The sequence below is a fragment of the Carcharodon carcharias genome, chromosome 10, assembly GCF_017639515.1.
Source record: "Carcharodon carcharias isolate sCarCar2 chromosome 10, sCarCar2.pri, whole genome shotgun sequence".
Classification (NCBI taxonomy): domain Eukaryota; kingdom Metazoa; phylum Chordata; class Chondrichthyes; order Lamniformes; family Lamnidae; genus Carcharodon; species Carcharodon carcharias.
The window spans coordinates 80,327,567-80,346,936 of record NC_054476.1 but is presented as its reverse complement, the minus strand read 5'-3'; the positions used below and the strand labels follow the sequence as shown (position 1 = coordinate 80,346,936).

At 40.1% G+C, this 19,370-nt stretch overlaps 1 protein-coding gene across 8 annotated transcripts in view; it reads right to left on the bottom strand.

The window, feature by feature from the left end:
* prdm11 (PR domain containing 11) overlaps positions 1 to 19,370 on the bottom strand; it is a 191,308-nt gene that overhangs the window by 12,439 nt on the left and 159,499 nt on the right. Inside the window, exons 12-13 of one of the 8 annotated variants that reach the window (XM_041196775.1) lie at positions 16,169 to 16,317; positions 12,364 to 12,427 (exon numbers count right to left, since the gene is read on the bottom strand). The exons of 6 other annotated variants lie outside the window; for them this stretch is intronic. In XM_041196775.1, coding sequence (XP_041052709.1) covers positions 16,181 to 16,317 — 137 coding nt within the window. In that variant the 3' untranslated portion in view covers positions 12,364 to 12,427; positions 16,169 to 16,180. Of the gene's footprint in view, positions 1 to 12,363; positions 12,428 to 14,379; positions 16,318 to 19,370 lie in introns of those variants that run through there. One more of the 8 variants, XM_041196774.1, reaches the window with a different exon arrangement.

The window sequence follows — 19,370 nt, the reverse complement described above, 5'->3', positions numbered from 1 at the left end:
GGCTTCAGAACCAAACTACCTAATAGCAAAAGGAGTATAGATGGTACAGTACATTGCCGCCTAAAAATATCTAATTCAAAAGCTGGTGGCATCAAGGTATTGCAAACTATAACAGTGCAGGGTCTTATTCTAATATTAGCTCATATTACCATTTGTGCAACAAAAGATCAGGATAACCAAAAAATGCACTTTCACATGCTGATCTAATTGAATATATCACACTTCAAAATCATACATAAATAAAATATTAGCATTCCAATCACTTCCACAAGTTTGCTGTGAAACTCTAGGATATTTCTTATTTATAGGCAAACATTTCCTTATTCCCTGCCCCAAATGATCACATAAACCCATGAGCACATATAAAATAAAAATCAGAAGAATTGAGCTGATGTGTTGCATATAAGACTACACATAATCAGAAATGTCCTTTAGAGCAAAAACAAGAGGAACTGTAATTAACATTGATATGTTTTGAGAATTTCAGTCACAATACATTTAAGTTTTTCAATTTAGGAGATATGTGAAAGCATGTGCAAAGCTAGCAACTACAAAGCACACAGTGTTTGATTTGCAATGTGTACTTTTAAGTCAAACATAACTCTGCTTTAGAACTGAAAATAATTACCGTATTGTCTTCACATGCAAAACATGTGACATAATTGACAAATTCTCAGTCTTCCAAACAATGGAACTTTGCGTGGCTTTGAACTATCATTACAGTCCATTTTGTTTTGTTAACACTATTATATATGTTCAAAAACAGGAAACAGAGTATAAGGCTACAATCTACTCAGGATTCAGATGACACCCATTAACAACTTGATTGTTACTCTCAGGGTTTATGATAGAACCTAAAGCAAGAGTTAATAACAACACACTTGTAGTCATTCACAAATATTCACTTGATGGATCAGATTTTAAAGTGTGCTTACCTTTACTTTCAATTCTTCAATGTTTCACATTCAATAGTACCTTTCATAGTTTTCTCCTCTTCCAAAAAATGATGGTAAAACAAAAATATATAATTCGCCCCTCTGCCCCCTCCCCCCCCCAAAACTTGGATCAAATGGTCATATATGGATTTTGTAAGGGGAGGAAAAAAAGTCAACACATTCAAAGTTTACAAACTGTACATGTGACTAAATCATTGCTGTGGGGGGTTAAATATGAAAACAAGCATCAGATAGTGAAAGAATTAAATAAAAACAAGTACATTTCCATCTTTAAATATTCATTTTTAATTTACCAACAGTGTAACAATGAAATGTAAACAAATAACAAGCTGAGCAAAATGAAAAAATGTATAAATTACAAACCTACAACACAGGTATAAAAGGGTGGCAAACAGCACTGAAAACAAATGGAGACTGCTGTTTTTATCCCCATATGAATAATAATGGTTACATATGCACTACCCACCTTTTCCCTGCAACATGTCCAAGATAAAATCGAGAGAATTAACTTCTTCTGAAAAATATTGATCCCATATGAAACTACCAGACTTGAGAAAAATAAAACTTAGTAATTCTTGAGACCTGGAAGAGGACACTTCCATTCAGATTCATCATTCTCCCTTTCACTTTAATGTGTAAACATCAGTACAGTGAGTCTTAAAGTGCTAGTTATACCATTTTCTGGTGATACATGGAGATCTTGGGCAGAATTTAATTCGACTGACAGGGGTCTCACCTCTCCAGCGGTGAGAGTCCCACATTCCCTCCATTGGGGAAGGCCCGTCATTTTAAATGCCTATTAAGTGGGCACCGACAGGCCTTCACCAGGTTTAAGGACCCCAGGGGCTGAAATCCTGCCCCCTGAGAGCTGGAAGCCAATCTGAGGCAGCAGCTCTGCATTGCAGGCATTGCCACTGGGAGTGGTGGCAGCTGCCGGCAATGCACTCACCAAATGCCCAGGATCAGGAAGGGACCTAAGGCAAAAGATGAATAATGAGGGTGAAATAGGAATTGCTGAATGGGGGTTGGGAGAGGGGGTCGGAGGCAAGGTCAAGGAGTGGCTTTCAGAGGCTCCCCCTCCTTATCCCTTGTTCAGGCCTTTGAACGAGGCATATCCCCCATTTGCTGCTGGGTGAATATCAGTGACGGCAGGATGAGGCCCCTAAATGGGCACTAATTATTGGAGGTGGGAAGGCAGCGGCATGCTCCCGCCCGATTAAATGTGCCCAACTCCAAACTCACTGCCGGGGATGCATTAAATTCCACCCCATTTGATAAGCTGGGAAAAACTTCATTCACTTTATGATGTTATGTTTGTTTTTCATTCAACTTGTACTTCACTTTTCCTGTCTTCATCTTACATTTCCCACCCTCATGTTATACTTCAAAATAAATATATTTTCTGTAATTAGAAGTGGAAAGAAAAATCTTATCTATTTTAGAAAGGTATAAGTAGTTGGGAGCGCAAATTTCAACAAAGATCATTCAAAACAATAATATTTTATAGAGTTCTTCCAAAAATACCCTGAAATATTACTGATCAAACAATACAATGAAAAGCTTAATCCAATATTAGAGGTTATCCTGAAATTCTACTTTTTATTAAGCATATTTCTCTGATCCCCTATGATTTCTTGTTTTGGTAAACTGAAAAAAACTTACTAAATCCATCTTTATTCTTCCCTGAATCCTTCCATAGCCTCTGCTTTAAGTATGGTGTGCTGGTAGCATGTTCTGAAGCTGCTTTTATACTGCTACTATTTTAGTTCAGATTCTGATATAAGGGCACTGGATTTAGCTATGTATACCTGGGAAATTGGCTCAATGATACTAACCTCACAGAATCCAAACTGAAATAGTTTCACTGTAAAAGCAGATCAAGTTTGGTTTCATGAATGCTTTATAAAGTAGTAGCTTTTTCATAAGAATTGGGCTCTAGCTATATGCCTACAGACATGGCTCAGTTTGTAGCGCTCTCATTTCTGAATCAGAAGGCTCTGGGTTAAAATCCCACTTGAGGATTTGAGCATAAAATTTGAGGTTAATACTCCAGTGCAGCACTGAGGGAGTGGTGCACTGTTGAATGTGCCATCTTTTGGATGAAATATTAAACGGAGACACCATCTGCCCTCTTGGGTGGGAGTAAAAGATCCTATGGCCCCTATTTTGAAAAAGTGTAGGGAGGTTTTCAACACTGTCCTGGCTAATATTCATTCTTCAATCAGTGGCACAAAAATGAATTATCTGGTCATTATCACATTGATATTTGTGGGAGATTGCTGTGTGCAAACTGGATGCTGCACTACCTACATTACAACACTGACTACCCATCAAAAGTACTTCATTGACTGTAAAGCACTTTAGGATGTCCTGTGGTCATGAAAGGTGTTATATAAATGCAAGTTTTTCTTTCACAAATTCAGAATTTTCCCTGGAAAAATCATACCCAATCTGAAACCTGTTTTTCCAGAAAAAACTGCAACTCATTTCAGCAGTGAGAGCTCTTGAGGAAGTGGACAGCGGAAGAAAGTGTTCCAAATTTGTGTCATGGTTATGGAATTAAGATGGAGAATTTTGCTGGAGGACCAACTGACTACATCAGAGTGTCAAGGTGTGGTTTGATTTCTCATGTTGCTCAATTTTCATTTTCAGTTGCCAGGTAGAGGCCAGAAGTTTCCCTATAAAGAGGCTAGAGGAGAAAACATAAAGGAAGAGTAACCCCTAACGTGTTCTTCTGTACCTCCTGCCAACAGGTTCGGAGCAGGATTGGAGAAGACTTGGGAACAGACCACCCACCAGGTCACAGCTGGTGCATGATCCATGCAAATCAAATGTACTGTCAAAAAAAAACAATTTCTACCAATTCTGTATAGAAAAGTAGTGGAAAGAAAAATCCTATTTCTGTTGTGACAAAATCATAAGGCAGTTCCCTGACATTTTCCTTAAGGGTGCCATTTACATTGCAATTTCAGCGTCAGAGAAAAAGATCCCTGCTTTGCATCAAAACTATATTTGTGTAACGTAAATCTGAAGTTAGGGCCCAATCTGATTTTCAAGAGAGAGTGGATGTGTACTTCTAAGGGGTCTCACTCAGATTGTTGTGTCAAGTCGGATCTTGACTTTGTATTAATGCTGCCCTTACACCCTAACTGATAGTGTTAATGCAAAGCAAAACTGCCTCTCACCAATGCTACAGCTGTAATTTAAATGCCTTCTTATAAAACACAAAAAACAATTAAGATAACCCTTTTCCCAGTTGAAAGTCAATTTAAATGTTAAGAAATAGTAATCACACAACAACAACTTGTATCTATATAGTTCTTTTAATGTAATAAAATATTTAAATTGCATCAGATGAGTGTAAATTTGATGCAGCCATGTGAGAAGATGGCAGGACCGATAACCAATAGTTTGGTCAAAGAGGTAGGTTTTAAGGAATGTAGAACAGGAGAGAGAGAAAGGGAGGGAATTCTAGACATAGGGCCTAAGCAGCTGAAGGTGCTGTCATCAATGGTGGAGTGATTGGGGATGTAAAGAGATTAGAATTGCAGCAGTACAGCAATCCGGCGCTGCAGGGCTGGAGGACGTTACCGAGGTAAGGAAGGGTGATGCTAAGAGGAACTTGAAGACAAGGATGAGAATTTTTAAATTGAAGGATTGTTGGACCAATGTAGGTCTTGGAACAAAAGGGTTGATGGGTGGACAGGATTTGGGGTGAGTTAGGATATGGGCTTTGGAGTTTTGGATGGCACAAGTTTACGGAGGATGCAAGGTGCACATTGGATTGGTTGAATCTAGAGGAAAGTAACAAAGGCATGGATGAGGTTTTCAGCAGCAGTTCAGCTGAGGGGTACAGAGATAGGTGATGTTATGGAGGTGGAAGTAGGCAATGAAGGAGAGGATGGAGGTCAGAGCTCTGCTCAAGAGCAACATTCCCTCAATTTTTTTTCATGCCCATCTATTCATTGTAAATGTGTGGACCATTTAAATTTTTTGTGTGGTAACTTAAAGAGGCTGACTTGTGCTCAACCTGGAAGGGAACATCTGGGTTGTTGCACAGCCACATGGCCACAGAGCATAAAGGGAACATTGCTCAAGTCAAATAGGATGACAAGGTTGTGAATGATCCAGGTACAGTCTCAGACAGTGGCTAGGGAGAGTGATGGAGTCAGTGGGTAGGGAATGGAGTTTGCGGCAGGCACTGAAGACAATGGCATTGGAAGAATATATTGTCAGACAAAGTGGCGAAAAGATTGGAATCATTTAAGAAACAAGTGGGGAGACTGTGAAGTGCATCTGAGTGATGAAATATCAATATAATAAATATTTCCTACAAAAAGATTTTCATAATAATGTCATTGTGTTTTTAATGAACCTCAAATGTGAAAACAAAATCATGTCAAGCCACTTATGGTACATTCCAAGATCATACCAAAAAACGAGCCATGACTATTACTGCTTTATGCAAAACTAAAAGTAAATGCCAAGCTTTAGAACCAAACTCAGAAGTTCTTACACAGTCTTAAAGAAACAATAATCCTTCTATTGTGCCAACAACTCAATTTAGGAACAATTCTGATATAAATAAGTTGTTTACTGGATTCATTGTAAGAGTCAGGTATGACCACAAATTCTGTAAGCTTTGTTTTCAGTGCAACGCACATCACTAGCTAATGATTTTTTTGCAGAAACTTTTAGGAAGTAATTGAGGCTGTGTCTTTCGACCACGAATTCCATGGATTGGAAGAAAGTTATTGACCTGGATGAGTTTAGCATCATTTAGCGGGAACTCTTATAAAGAAGGCAAAATACTGCGGATGCTGGAAGTCTGAAACAAAAACAAAAAATGCTGGGAAAACTTAGCAGATCTGACAGCTTCAGCTCTGAAGAAGAGTCATACGGACTCAAAACGTTAACTCTGTCTTTCTCTCCACAGATGCTGTCAGACCTGCTGAGTTTTTCCAGCATTTTTTGTTTGTTTCATTTCTACATTCCTCTTGTACCTGACTCTTCACTGGAAAACAAGTAACTGGAAATAGTATTCTAGTTCTGCAATAAAAACACACAGGCCAGTTAACAGCCAAAAGAGAAAAGTCTTTCCTTTCTCAGATGCTGGCTGAGCCGCTGTGTATTTCTAGTGCTTTCTGTTCTTACATCAGATTTTCAGCATTGGTAGTTTTTTTTTGTGAATAATTGTTCTCAATGTAGAACATAATTCATAAAGCAGCAGCCCTGCCATATTGTAAAAATCACATATATTAGAACTGTTGCTACATAAAAATGTATCCTACAGCCAAATGTAAAACATTCAGAAAATAGCAGCATCTGAACCCAGAGTGCAATACAATCTAAATGTAGAGCACTGAACAGTGTTGCAATTGGTTAGAGCACTATCTTTTCACTTCCTACATTTGGGTTTGAATCCAGCCTAATCTGACAAGTTAAAAATTCTGATGGGTATAAATGTTTCAAATAAAATGAGTTAATCCATTGTCAATCCATTATCCACTGTTCCATGGCACATATCTACCCATAGTTTGAAAGGATATTGAGGGAGGGACAGGATCAAGTCATTGTGGTCCTTGTTGGGCTACCAGCAACATAGGACAGAGTAGGCAAGAGGTCCTGTTTGGAGAGCAGCAAGAACTATTCGCTAAATTAAAGGACAGGACCTAAAGGGTTATAACCTCTGGATCATTACCTGAGCCAAATGCAAATTTGTATAAGGATAAACAGATTAGGGAGGTGAACACATGGCTGAAGGAGTAATGTGGGAAACAGGAGTTCTATTTCATGGGACAGTACTAGAACAGGAGCTGCAACATTGGGACAGGCTCTACCTGAACCAGTCTGAGACCAGGGTTCTAGCGGAAATGATAAATAATCAATAATGATAAATGTCTTTAAGTTAGTAATTGGGAGGGAGGGCTCGGGTGGCAAGGGAGGCTCACATGACAAAGGTAGGGCAGATAATAGCTTGAAAACAAAAAAGAGTGTAATGGTCAGAAATTGTGCTTTAGGGACTACAAGTAAGGGAAAAAAACTAAAAGATTTACAGTAATCAAACCAGGAGACAGAAATAGAAAATTAGCAATTTAATTGCAAATGCACAGAGCATAATGAATAAATTGCATGGCACAAATTCAGCTTGAAGGCTATGGCATGGTTGAGATTACTGAGACATAGCTGAAAGGTGGTTGGGACTGGGTACCAAATATATCAGGATATAATATCTACAGGAAAGATGGAGAAAATTGTAGAGGGCATTGTGTGTCAGCTATAGCTTAGTTAGTAGCACTCTTTCCTCAGAGTCAGGAAGCCCTGGCTTCTAGACCCCTCTAGGACTTGTGCCCAAACATTTAGGCTGGCACTCCAGTGCAGTGCTGAGGGAGTGCTGCATGTCAGAAGAAATGTTTTTCAGATGAGACTTGAGGCCCTTCCTGATTATGTATAGGCCCCAGTAGTAGCTGTGAAGTGATAACCTGTAGAAATTCTGAGATTAGACAAGCATGTAGCAAAGGCAGAGTAGTTTTAATGGATGATTTTAACTTACGTATAGATTGGGATATGCAAACTAGCACCTGCTAGCAAGGTTGTGAATTCCTTGAGTATGTCAGTGATGGTTTTCTGAAACATATATCCTAGAACCAACAAGAGGGCAGGCCATATTATATTTTGTAATTAGTCAATTTTAATTAACAGACTAATAGTTGGTGAACATTTATCTAATGGTGATCATAATATGATTGAGCTCAACATAGTGTTTGAAAGGGAGAAATGTGAAACAGCTGCTAAGATTTTACATTTAGGTAAGACTAACTTCACTGTGATGATCACAGTTTGTCCACAATAAACATGACAGACAATCAGGGGGAAGTGTTCAAAAAGGAATTTACCACGGTACAGAACTAGTTTAAATGCCTAAAGGGCAAGAGCTCTACTTGCCAAAAAAGACCACCATGGATAGCTAGAGATAGGAGAGGACCTAAGTATGAAAAGAAAGTTGCAAGTGATATCAAAACCAACACAAATACTTTTACAATTATACTAGGAAAAAGAGCGTGGCCAGAAGAAACGTGGGCCCCTTGAAAACTGATCACATGATATTGTCAATGAAAATAAGGAAATAGCATGCGAGCTGAAAAATTACTTGGTGTCAACATTGTATTGGAAGAAATCAGCATGCCAGACACCCCAAGGAAACTATTAGTAAATCAGAGACAGGGACTCAACAAAATTAAGGTATGCAAGATATTAGTAATAGAGAAATTAATAGCATGAAAGAGCGACAAATTCCAAGGAAAAGATAGTTACCATCCAAGTGTTTTATAAAAAGTACGTGAGATAACATTATAGATGTCATAAATATAATCTTCCGATGTTGATTTGGCAACCATTTCTTTAGATTGTAAAATTGCACATGTCACTCTGCTATTTAAGGAAGATGACAGAGAGAAACCAGGGAATTATAGACTAGTTAGCCTAACATCAGTTGTCAGAAAATTACAAGTCCATACTTATGGATAAGATGGCTGAACATATCGAAAATCTTTGGCTGATCAGAGAGCAAGCATGAATTTGTGAAGGGGAGGTCATACCTGACGAACCTGATTGAACTTTTAGTAGAGATACCTAATTAGTGGACAGGAGAACGTCTATGGATGTTGATTATATGGACTTCCAGAAGGCAATTGATTATGTACTGTATTAGAGACTGTTACTAAAGTTGAAGCTCATCGAAGGCAAATTATGATGCAGTTGGGAAAATGGCTAGGCAAACAGAGGGGCGAATTTTCTCAATGTTGGGGGAGGGGGGTGGCGCTGCTGGGCGGGAGCGGGCAAGCAGCCGATTGCTGGTGGGGGTGGGTGCTGGGCGGAAGCAAGCAAGCGGCCGATTGCTGCCTGTGATCTGCTGCACATCGCCATTTTACGTGGGTGGGCCAATTAAGGCCCACCTAGCGTGACGCACGAAAAGAGCGTAGAAATCTCCCTGAGGCACAAAGCTGCCTCAGGGAGATTAGTTTGCTTTTTAAAAATTTAAATAAATAAAGAAAAAAATTTTAAGCCATGTCTCCACATGTGACAATGTCATGTGAGCTGGGACATGTTAATGAATTTTATTAAAATTTTCTATTGAAGTTTAAAAACCTTCATGAAACCTCATCCGCCTTTGGATGAGGTGTTATGATAAATGCGAAGGCCGCCTGGGCTCTTCGCTTGCCCGCCAACCTTAAGGTTAGACGGGCAGCTATGTGAGGTCACTACGTGTCATTTTATATGTCGGCGAGCAGGGCCCGCCCCCACATGCCGACCTGAAGATTCTGGCCAGAGAAGAGGGATAATGTGCAGGTACTGTAATTAGCAGGATGTGACTCATGGTCTTCTGCAGGGATCTGTGTTGGAGCCTCAACTATTCACTGTATTCATTAATGATATAGATGATGGGATGAAAAACCACATATCCAAATTTATGAATGACACAAAGGTAGATGGGCACTGTGAGCAGTGAAGGTGGAAAAATAAAATTCCAAAGTGTTATTGCTCTACACAAGATAAGAACTCATGTTGATGGGGCTGATATATTAGCATGGATAGAGGGTTGGCTAACTATTGCAAGGGGGATGGAGTATAAAAGTAGCGAAGTCCTGCTACAACTGTAGAGGGTATTGGTGCGACTGCACCTGGAGTACTGCATACAGTTTTGGTCTCCTTACTTAAGAAGGGATACACATGCATTGGAAGCAGTTCAGAGAAGGTGCACTAGGCTGATTCCTGAGATGAGGGGGTTGTCTTATGAGGCAAAGTTGAGCAGGTTGGACCCATACTTGTTGGAATTTAGACAAATGAGAGGTGATCTTATTGAAACATAAGATTCCTAGAGGAGATGACAGAGTAGATGCTAAGAGACTGTTTCTCCTCATGGGGGAATCTAGAACTAGGGGTCACTGAATCAAAATAAGAGGTCTTCCATTTAAGCTAGAGAGGAGGAGGAATTTTTCTCACAGAGGAGCATTAGTCTTTTGAATTCTCTTCCCCAGAGCGCAGTGAAGGCTGGATCATTCAATAAATTCAAGGTTGAGTTAGACAGATTTTTGATTTATAAGGAAGTCAAGGGCCACAAGGCACAAGGATTGTGCCCTCATCAGGTTGTCTCAGCGGGGGCGGGTGGGACCGGTTGGGAAGCCATCCACGATCGGGGCTGGACCATGATTTCACGCTGGCAGGCAAATTAAGGCCCGCATGCACGGTGAGGATTTTAATAAATAGAAATAGGATTTTAAAAATGTTGCAAAACATGTCCCCTTATGTGGCTCTGTCACATGGGGATGAGGTTTCCTAAAAAATGCAAAGGCCGCTTGGCTTTTTTGTCTGCCTGCCAACCGTAAGGTTGGAAGGGCAGCAAAAACTTACATTTAACTGGGGCTTTATTGGCTTTAATAGGCCTGTTAATTGTCGGTGGCACGCTGCAGACTCCTGCATTCGTCCGCCGACCGAAATATTGTGCGTCATTTTATGCTCATTTGGGTCTGGCACGTGTCCACCCACGAGGTAAAAAATCTGGCCAAAGGTTATGGGGAGTAGGCAGGAAAGTAGAGTTAAGGCCACAATCAGATCAGCCATGATCTTATTGAATGGCAGAGCAATCTCGAAGGACCGAATAGCCTACTCTTGCTGCTATTTTCTATGATCTTATGATTAAGTGAATGAGAAAAACTGGCAAATTAATTTCAAAGTAGGCAAATGGGTGGTCATCCACTTTGGACCTAAGAGAATAGAACAGGGTACTTTCTAAATGGTGAAAAGCTAGAAATAGTGGAAGTCCAAAGAGACTTAGGAGTCCAGGTACCAAGGCCATTAACATGTTGCGAATAGCTACAAAAAATAATCCAAAGGGCTAATGAAATGCTAGAAATATATCTACAGGAATTGAATACAAGGAGTGGAAGTCATGCTTCAGTTATACAATGCCCTGGTTAGACCACACCTGAAGCACATCTTAGAAAAAATATATTGGCCCTGGAGGGAATGCAGCATAGATCTACTTGATTGATACCTGGTCTCCAGGAATTAAGCTATGGGGGCAGGTTAAACAAACAACAACAAGAGCTTACATTTATGTAGCATTTTTAACAGTGAAACGTCCCAAAGCACTTCACAGTAGCATTATAAAATAAAATAAGACACCGATCCACATAAGGAGAGATTAGGCCAATGACCAAAACCTTGGTTAAAGAGGCAGATTTTAAGAAGTGTCTCAAAGGAGGAAAGCAAGGTAGAGAGGTGTAGGGAGGGAATTCAAGAGAGCCTACGCAACTGAAAGCATGGCCACCAATGGAATTATAAAATTGTAAAAGGGAATTATAAAAGGGAATGCACAAGAGGCCAAAATTAAAGGATATCTCAGATGGTTGTCGGGTTGAAGCAGATTACGGAGTAGGGAGGAACAAGCCATATAGGGATTTGCAACAAAGATGAAAGATTAGTGTTGCATTTCTTGAATTTAGAAGATTTAGGGGTGATTTGATCAAAGTATTCAAGATATTAAGGGAAGCAGATAGGGTAAATTGGGAGAAACAATTCCTGCTAGTTAGGGAGGTGAGGATCAGGAAATGTAGCATAAAAATTAGAGCCAGACCTTTCAGGAGTGAAATTAGGAAATAGTTCTTCACACAAAGAGTAGTCTAAGATTGGAACTCTTTTCCACAAATGGCAATTAATACTAGACCAATTATTAATTTTAAATCTCAGATTGATAGATTTTTATCCGCCAAAAATATTAAGGGATGCAGGACACAGGCAGTTATTTGGACTTGGGTCACAGATCAGCCATGATCTCATGAATGGTGAAACAGCTCAAGGGGCTAAATGACCTATTCTTGTTCCTATAATTTAGCACCAATCGACAATCCCACTCAAATTGGCCACAATGAATAATGTCTATCTCTCTTATTTAAGTCACTTAATTCAAATTATCTGGATAATTCAACTATTAATAACGTAAAATTACTTTGAATCATCAGAAGTTGGGACTGTATTTTGGGAAATTGTAATATCACATTGATGTAGCAGGTCTTGCTCATTTGAGACTCAAATTGGGGTACAGTGCCGAAACCTACATCTGATTTGTACTAAACCTTTTCCACGTATCTGATGGCGACATTGGATGCAAAAGATTCTGCTTGCCAGCATGGGCATTGTTCCCCTCAATGAGCACTAATGGATATACAGAATAAAAGAAAAAGGAGGATCAAGTCGTTACATTTGTCTAAAATAATAACGTTTACTGAAAAATGAAACAAGCCTATTTGTAAAAATATATTTTTATAATATTTTCAGTTGTCATGTACAGAATAAGTTGTCTGCCAGTGTGTTATTAATTGAGGGATACACAAATAATCACAACCTCCAGAACATATATCCCAGCTGACTATGCTGAAATATATTCTCATTTGTCATAGTTTCTTCAATTCCTGCAATCAACAAGGTGAGAATTATTAATGTTAGACCATCCACTATGTACAAACATTCAGCAACTACTTTCAAAATCTAGTTCAGGAACCATTAGCATTAATGCTAAGAGAATGAGATGCACCAGAAATAAATACTTCATTACTTCACAATGTGGGAGAAATTTAAATAGAAATTTGAACCTGAGTTTTGTTGAAACTTGATTACATAATTTCAGGAAGACTTTGAGGAGGTGAGTGAAAACACTTTGGGTAAATTTCCATCATTCAGACATGAGGAACATGTAGAAAATTCCAGTCCATCACATACAATCCTCAATGGACCAAAGTAATTATATATATTGTAAAGTTATGAGCCTCAAGTTATTAGTACCAAAATCAATCATAATTTGACCAGTCTATGGGTTTCATAAATAACTATAAAACTAGGAGTATAAGGTACATGCTCAAGGTTGCATTTATAGCCTCTTAAGAATAAGGATGTTACTTACAAACCAAGATAAAACATGTGGGCTTTTCAGTACTAAAAATAAATTTCTCAAATAGATGGACTTAGAAACAGCTCCAACCATTACATCAGATTTCATTGTAAGTGATTCAGACGTGCTAAGGGTATGAAAGTTAAATTCCACCGCTGATTGTTCCAAGATATTTAAACATAGCTTGAAAAACAAGTGACTATGCCAAAGCCACAATACAGCCCCTCCTTGCTGGTTATTGCCCAGAATGCAAGAACACTGTATGACTCTGGCCAGGATTTTCCAGCCCCGTCGCAGGTGGGACCTGCCGCAGGTGAGGTGCGCCCGAGCCAGAAGCCCATTGACTTGCGGCGGGACTGGAAGATCCCGGCGGCGGGCGGGTGCGGAAAATATCGCCCTCTGTATTAACCTACTCTATCAAATGGAACTAGAAAACTGAGCTCATTTGACATGCTTGATTAAACTGGACCAAATCTAGACTCTCAGTTTTAAATATACATATTAACAAAAGTAAATTAACTCACAGTAATCTCAAGTATTAAAGAAGCTCAATGGTGAATTTAACAGCTACATTTTCTAGAAAAATTGTACCAAAAAACAAGCAAATTGTAACACTTTGCACTTTCTTAAGCCATATCGGGGATTAAAAGATCTCCTTACAACTGATCAAGGGCCAAAAGGTATGAAATACATTCTAGCTTTGGTTGAACTGAAACCAAAGCAAAACACCAGTTTGCAAGGATCAATGGGATTCTGCCTTTTTTCAGTTCGCTCTTTCTGCTCTAGCTTTGATACACCCATTGTGTATTTTAGTTGCCTCTGATTCTTTCTTTTCTCACCATATTCTCCCCTCCTCATTTGTAGGTATTGACTGCTTGTCAGGGATGTTGCTTGAGTTCCTTCACATACTTTGTCCAAGTGGCCAATATTCTTATTTGAAGCACTGCCTAGACAAGACATTGCAAGCACACTTCTAGCATGGGCCACTGGACAACAATTTTCTCCTCCTTAAACTAGGGAGGTAGAGCCAAGCACAATGCTAATTGAAATCAGTTAACTCAAGATGGTTAGGAGGTCAACCCTCATTTCAGAACATTGGATACATTTGCTGAGCTATAAAGACTGTTGCATTTCAGATTCAATTCCTCTAATTAAGGTTAAAACAAGATTTTTTGGTAAATACATTGTTAAGTTCTCTGATAAACTCATGGTATTGAAGGCAAATTATTGACTTGGTTATGAAATTGGTTGAGCGGCAAGGATCAGAGAGGATCAGGTATTCTAATTGGCAGGATTTGACTACGGGACCTGTGCCAGGGCCTCAACTATTCACCGTATTTAACAACTTAGATGATGGCATAGTGGGCCACATATCCAAGTTTGCTAATGACACAAAGATAGGCAGCATTATAAGCAGTGTAGATGAAAGCTTAAAATTATGAAGAAATATTAACAGATTAAGTGAAGGTGCAAACCTGTGGTAAATGGATTTTAATGTAAGCAAGTGTCAGGTCTTTCACTTTGGACCTCAAACATATAGATCAGAGTATTTTCTATATATAAAAAAGCTGGATACAGTGGAGGTCCAGACATTTAGGGATCCATGTACACAAATTACTAAAATGTCATGGACAGGTACAGAAAATAATCAAAAATGCAAATGAAATGCAAGTCTTTATGTCTAGAGGACTAGAGTTAAAATATTTATTTTTACCATCATATTTAATATCGTTGATGAAATTAGATTATTCCTTTTATTAATTATTGCCTTTTTTCCTCCATAGAATGCATATCTAAAATTATACATTGTACTTTGGCGCACATGTTGTACAAAAACAAATAATATTGACCCTTTGCAAACCAGCCTTTAATGAAATCAGATGCCCTGCTGAAATGCAACAGCATTACCACCACAAATAAAGATGGATTGTCTAGTACTATTTTCAAATAACATATGCATCATCCTCAATGAAATAAAATAAACTTAGTATTGTGATAACTCAGGCCTACTTCATGTTTCTAATAATCCTTGTGGCCTTCCTTAGATCAGTGAGTTTCTCCTTCATCAAGATGATCATGATCTTCTTCATCATGATGAAGTTAGATGACTAACTACAAGAAGGGCCACTTAGTTAAAGTAAATAGTTGGATACCATAATGTTAGCCATCCGTGCCCCAACTAGGACTGGAATCAAAAGATGCTCAACTTCACATGTGCATTTTAACAACTGGAGAATCAAATGTGCAGCTTAAGAGGCTGCAAAAAGAAAACATATATCACCACAACACAAAAAATAAAATTAGTGTCATCAGTATAATTTTCCCTTCATCATAATGTAAAATCAATGTTTAAGAAGTTACTGGGCTGAATTTTCACATGGTTGGCGGTAGCAGCATTTTCTGCCAGCAGAAAATACCCTTTTTTGTAGCCAGCAAATTTAAATATGTTAATAATATGCAACTAGCAAACTCCGCTATCACTGAAGCGCAATAGGTGAAAAGTCCACCCCAGTATAAGTGTAATCTAAAAAAAAAATTGCATTCCTATTCTCTTTCATTTACTCTTAATAGGCCATACATACTTTATGTTAGGGATGGATGGGACAAAGTAATCTTAGTGTACTGAAGCCAAAGATAAAATAAGCTTCTAATTAGCTACATACCTAACTCAGGTAATTAGTTAGCTGAACCAGTGCTCTCCCTGGACTAGTGCTACAGAAATGGGGGGAAAAGATCAAAGCTATCACCAAGGTGGAAATCACAAAGCAGCTGGTAGTAATATCATTGCCGCTTCTGGCTACTATTAAAATCCACCACTCTGTGTAACATCTCACTAATAAAGCTCTTTTCCTTGCAAGTAGTTTTTTTTTCATCCAATACAGATCAAATTTCAGAAATAAATGACTAAAAACAGATTTCCATGTGCTTTATTTTGTAGTAGCAATGTTGTCAGCTGTTTTTTGTAGTATGAGACCTGAATGAATAAATTAAATACATATAGACTGCTGCGCAATGCTCATAGCAGGGGCTATTAGGACAAAAAGATTAGTAGATTAAAGCCAATTCTAATATATAATCAAATATAACTGAAATAGATCTAAGCTTTGGGAACTAATTATTATTTTCTGGTAGACTCAGTTAATTTGGGGATTGCCTAACATTAATAATTTAAACAAAACAAAAGTTTCCTTCTGCATGGTACTCCCAATTCCTGACTTGTCTCTTTCTTCATTGTTAGCCCCACAATTTCCACCATGGAACCCACATCAAACTCCTACTAGTTGGGAGCATCTTCAGTTCTGTCCCGGACTCCCAAAATGTAGCGGATCTTTTTTCTGCTGTCACTGCATTTGCTGTTTACCATAGCATAAAATGCCTTGTCCGTCACATATGTAAACTTCAGCTGTACATATGCTGCAAAATACAAAGTGGAAAGCAAAAATTTTGGTGAGTATCCTTCAACAGAATTATTTGACCATGATATTTAAGTCTTAATCCATTACCTGTTATGGGTTTAGACACAGCAGGAACCGGAATAAAAATGAAATTACGAATATTACATAACTCCACATTCAATCTGTGCAGATACCTCTGGAAGTAGTGGATCAATTACTTAAAGTATTAGAGTTGGGATTAGAACATGATACAAAGTTCCCACTGTAGCTCACTGAAAGTGTTTTATGGTTATGTCAAGTCAAAAAAGAATAATTCAATAATACAAATAGAACATTCTGAGATTACACAGCAGGTCCAGATTTTGGTAAATGGTCTCCACCAAAAAAAGATAGCTCAACAGAATCTATGGGCAGGGTTGTAACAGGGTTGGGGGGGGGGTTGCTTTTTTTTGGGGGGGGGGGCGGTGGTGTGCAGGCAGCAAGGGGAGGTTTAATCTCCCAAAAGCACTGGCTTGCAAGAAACCCATCATGATGCCATTCACTTCCACCTTTAACTGGCTTGCATTCAGAGTGCACAGGAAATATCTTTGGAGATGTTGGGTTATTAAATATATAAGGGCAATTAACAATGAATTTAACCCAGCATTCTAGATTTAACAGCCAATGCATGTGTTATCTGAATTGTGTGAAATTTGCCAGGGTCAAGAAGGTGAGGGCACAGTAGGGATTGATGGCTCTGTGAAATTGACAGCTGGAAGGCCATTGAAGACTGAACAGCATAGATTAAGTGAAAAGCTGTCGGTCACAGGACTTGTTCTGAGAGTGTGATTTCACTGCTTTGCAGGCGATTTCCAAAATCTTGGACGTCAGTTCTGCTATGTTGGCCTTTACTCACCTCGATTGGCAATTTCCTGCTGTCAGCCTTCACTGCAGCTTGGGAGCAACTTAAGCAGTTGCACGTTGGACCTCTGATGAGGAACAGGAGCAGCATCAGTATCACCAACAACACCAGGAGCAACACCAGCAGTAGCAGCTGCCTTCTCCTTCGGCAGATGCTGCTCCATAGGACAGAGGGGATGGACACAGAGCTCTAGCTCAAAAGAGGCGATGCTCCCAGCACAGGGTATATAAACAGAGGATCAGCTTTCTTAATGTGACAGAGCAAGAATGCCTCAGAGGATCAAGCTTTCACGTCAGGTCATTGTTGACATCTGGAACCTCCTGGTACAAGACCTTCTTCCCAGTCACCAGGTGGGCAAGCATTGCTGGTGGCTTTCAAGGTCACCACAGCTCTGCATTTCTTTGCCGCCAGGAATCTGCTAGTGACATCTGTAGGATTTCAAAATCAGCTGCCCCACAAGTGTATCTCCCAGGTGACTTTTGCTAGGGCTATCCACCTTGCTACTGATGAGGCCAACCAGAGCCAGGGAGTTTTCGAATTTGCTGTAGCGGCTGGATTCCCACATCTGCAGAGAGACACAGACTGCACACAAGTGACAATCAGGCTGCCCTCAGGTCAACCATCAGAAGGGATTCCATTCCATCAATGCTCAGCTGATATATGGTTAATGGAAGGTTTTCATGCATGTCTCTGCAAGATATCCTGGAAGCTGCCATGATGCCGTTATATTTCCCACAGGTCTTCGCAACTCCGAACAGAGTCAGCAGGTATCTCTTTGGGGACAAGAGCTTCCCTGTAAGGACGTGGTTAGTGACAGCTGGCGGGAGGCCTGCCACTGATGCATAGGAACAATATAACTGGAGAGCATAAGGGCACTCATTGATCAAGCCATTGGGGTTGCTGGAGACATAATTCAGGTTCCTAGATGGATCTGTGGGTGTCCTTCAGTATGTACAGCAAGGGCGCCATGAATGATAATGGCCTGCTGTGCCTTGCAAAACATGGTGCTGCAGAGGATTGGAGCTTCAAGGAGAGATGATGACACTCTGCACCCTCAGAGGAGAAAGACGAGAGGAGCCTGATGTGTTCAGTGTGCCTGCAGCTGCTCATCTAGCTGCCTGCAACAGTTTCATTCAAGCACAGTTCAAGGAGTCAGGCTCCCCCTTGAAGCCCTCAGCCCTCCTGACGCCCAGTGGGCCGGTAAAATCCAGTCCCTCATTTCCATGTGCATTTCTTCATCATTACTCTCATGGCCCACCCACGCTTACCTGCTAGCCAAGAGCTGGAAAGCATTTTGCTGCACTTCAATGAGGCACTGAATGGCCAAGATAAGGCTTTCCTCCATCCTGTTTAAGGTGGCAGTCTGACTGCGCAGGCCATTGAAGCATGCACTCAATTACCTGCCAAGCCTGATGCACCATCACTCTTTCCATGGAGATGCCTAATACATCACGGCACTCATATTTGAATCAGACTCCTTCAACTTCTTTCCAAGGGTGCACAATGCCTCTGGAAATGCTGACAGAACCTCACATATTTTATGTTGCTGCTCCAGAATTATCCTCTTTGTGGATGATGGCTCCCCCCAACCCCCGACCCACCCAAGGCTTTGCATTCACATGCAGTTGAGCAGAGCTTGCAGTATCCTGAAGCCATCAATGAGGACTCTCCATTGCTGACACTTTCTCCAACACTGAAGTCCCCAGCGAGGTGCATGTATCTGTGCTAGTGGAGAGTGTGCATGAGTCACATGATGGTGCTTCCTCAGAGTGCGCAACCTTCTATGAGGACTCCTCTGCCTCCTCCTACTCATGGATCACACTTGAAGGGCTTGTGGGAGATGAAAGACATGCATTAGAACTGACCTGGGGAAAAGGTTTAAAGTCATTGGCCTGGATCCTCCGAGTAGCAGCAATAATGAAGGGGTTGCCACTGCTCTTGAAGATTCCCTTGACTTGACGCTACTGTGCGTTTTTTCCAGGATCTACCACTCCCAGCTGTCAAAGAAATGCGCAGTGTGTCTCGGGGAACTCCTTCGGAGTGGAGCTGAGTCGGGGGAGGACAGGACACACCCCTTTTATTGCACTAGCTGCCTTATGGTAAGTTTAAAGGTCCAGTCTTTGAATGGATGTGTTGATGAATGGATGAATGAGTAGGAGGGTGAATGGGTG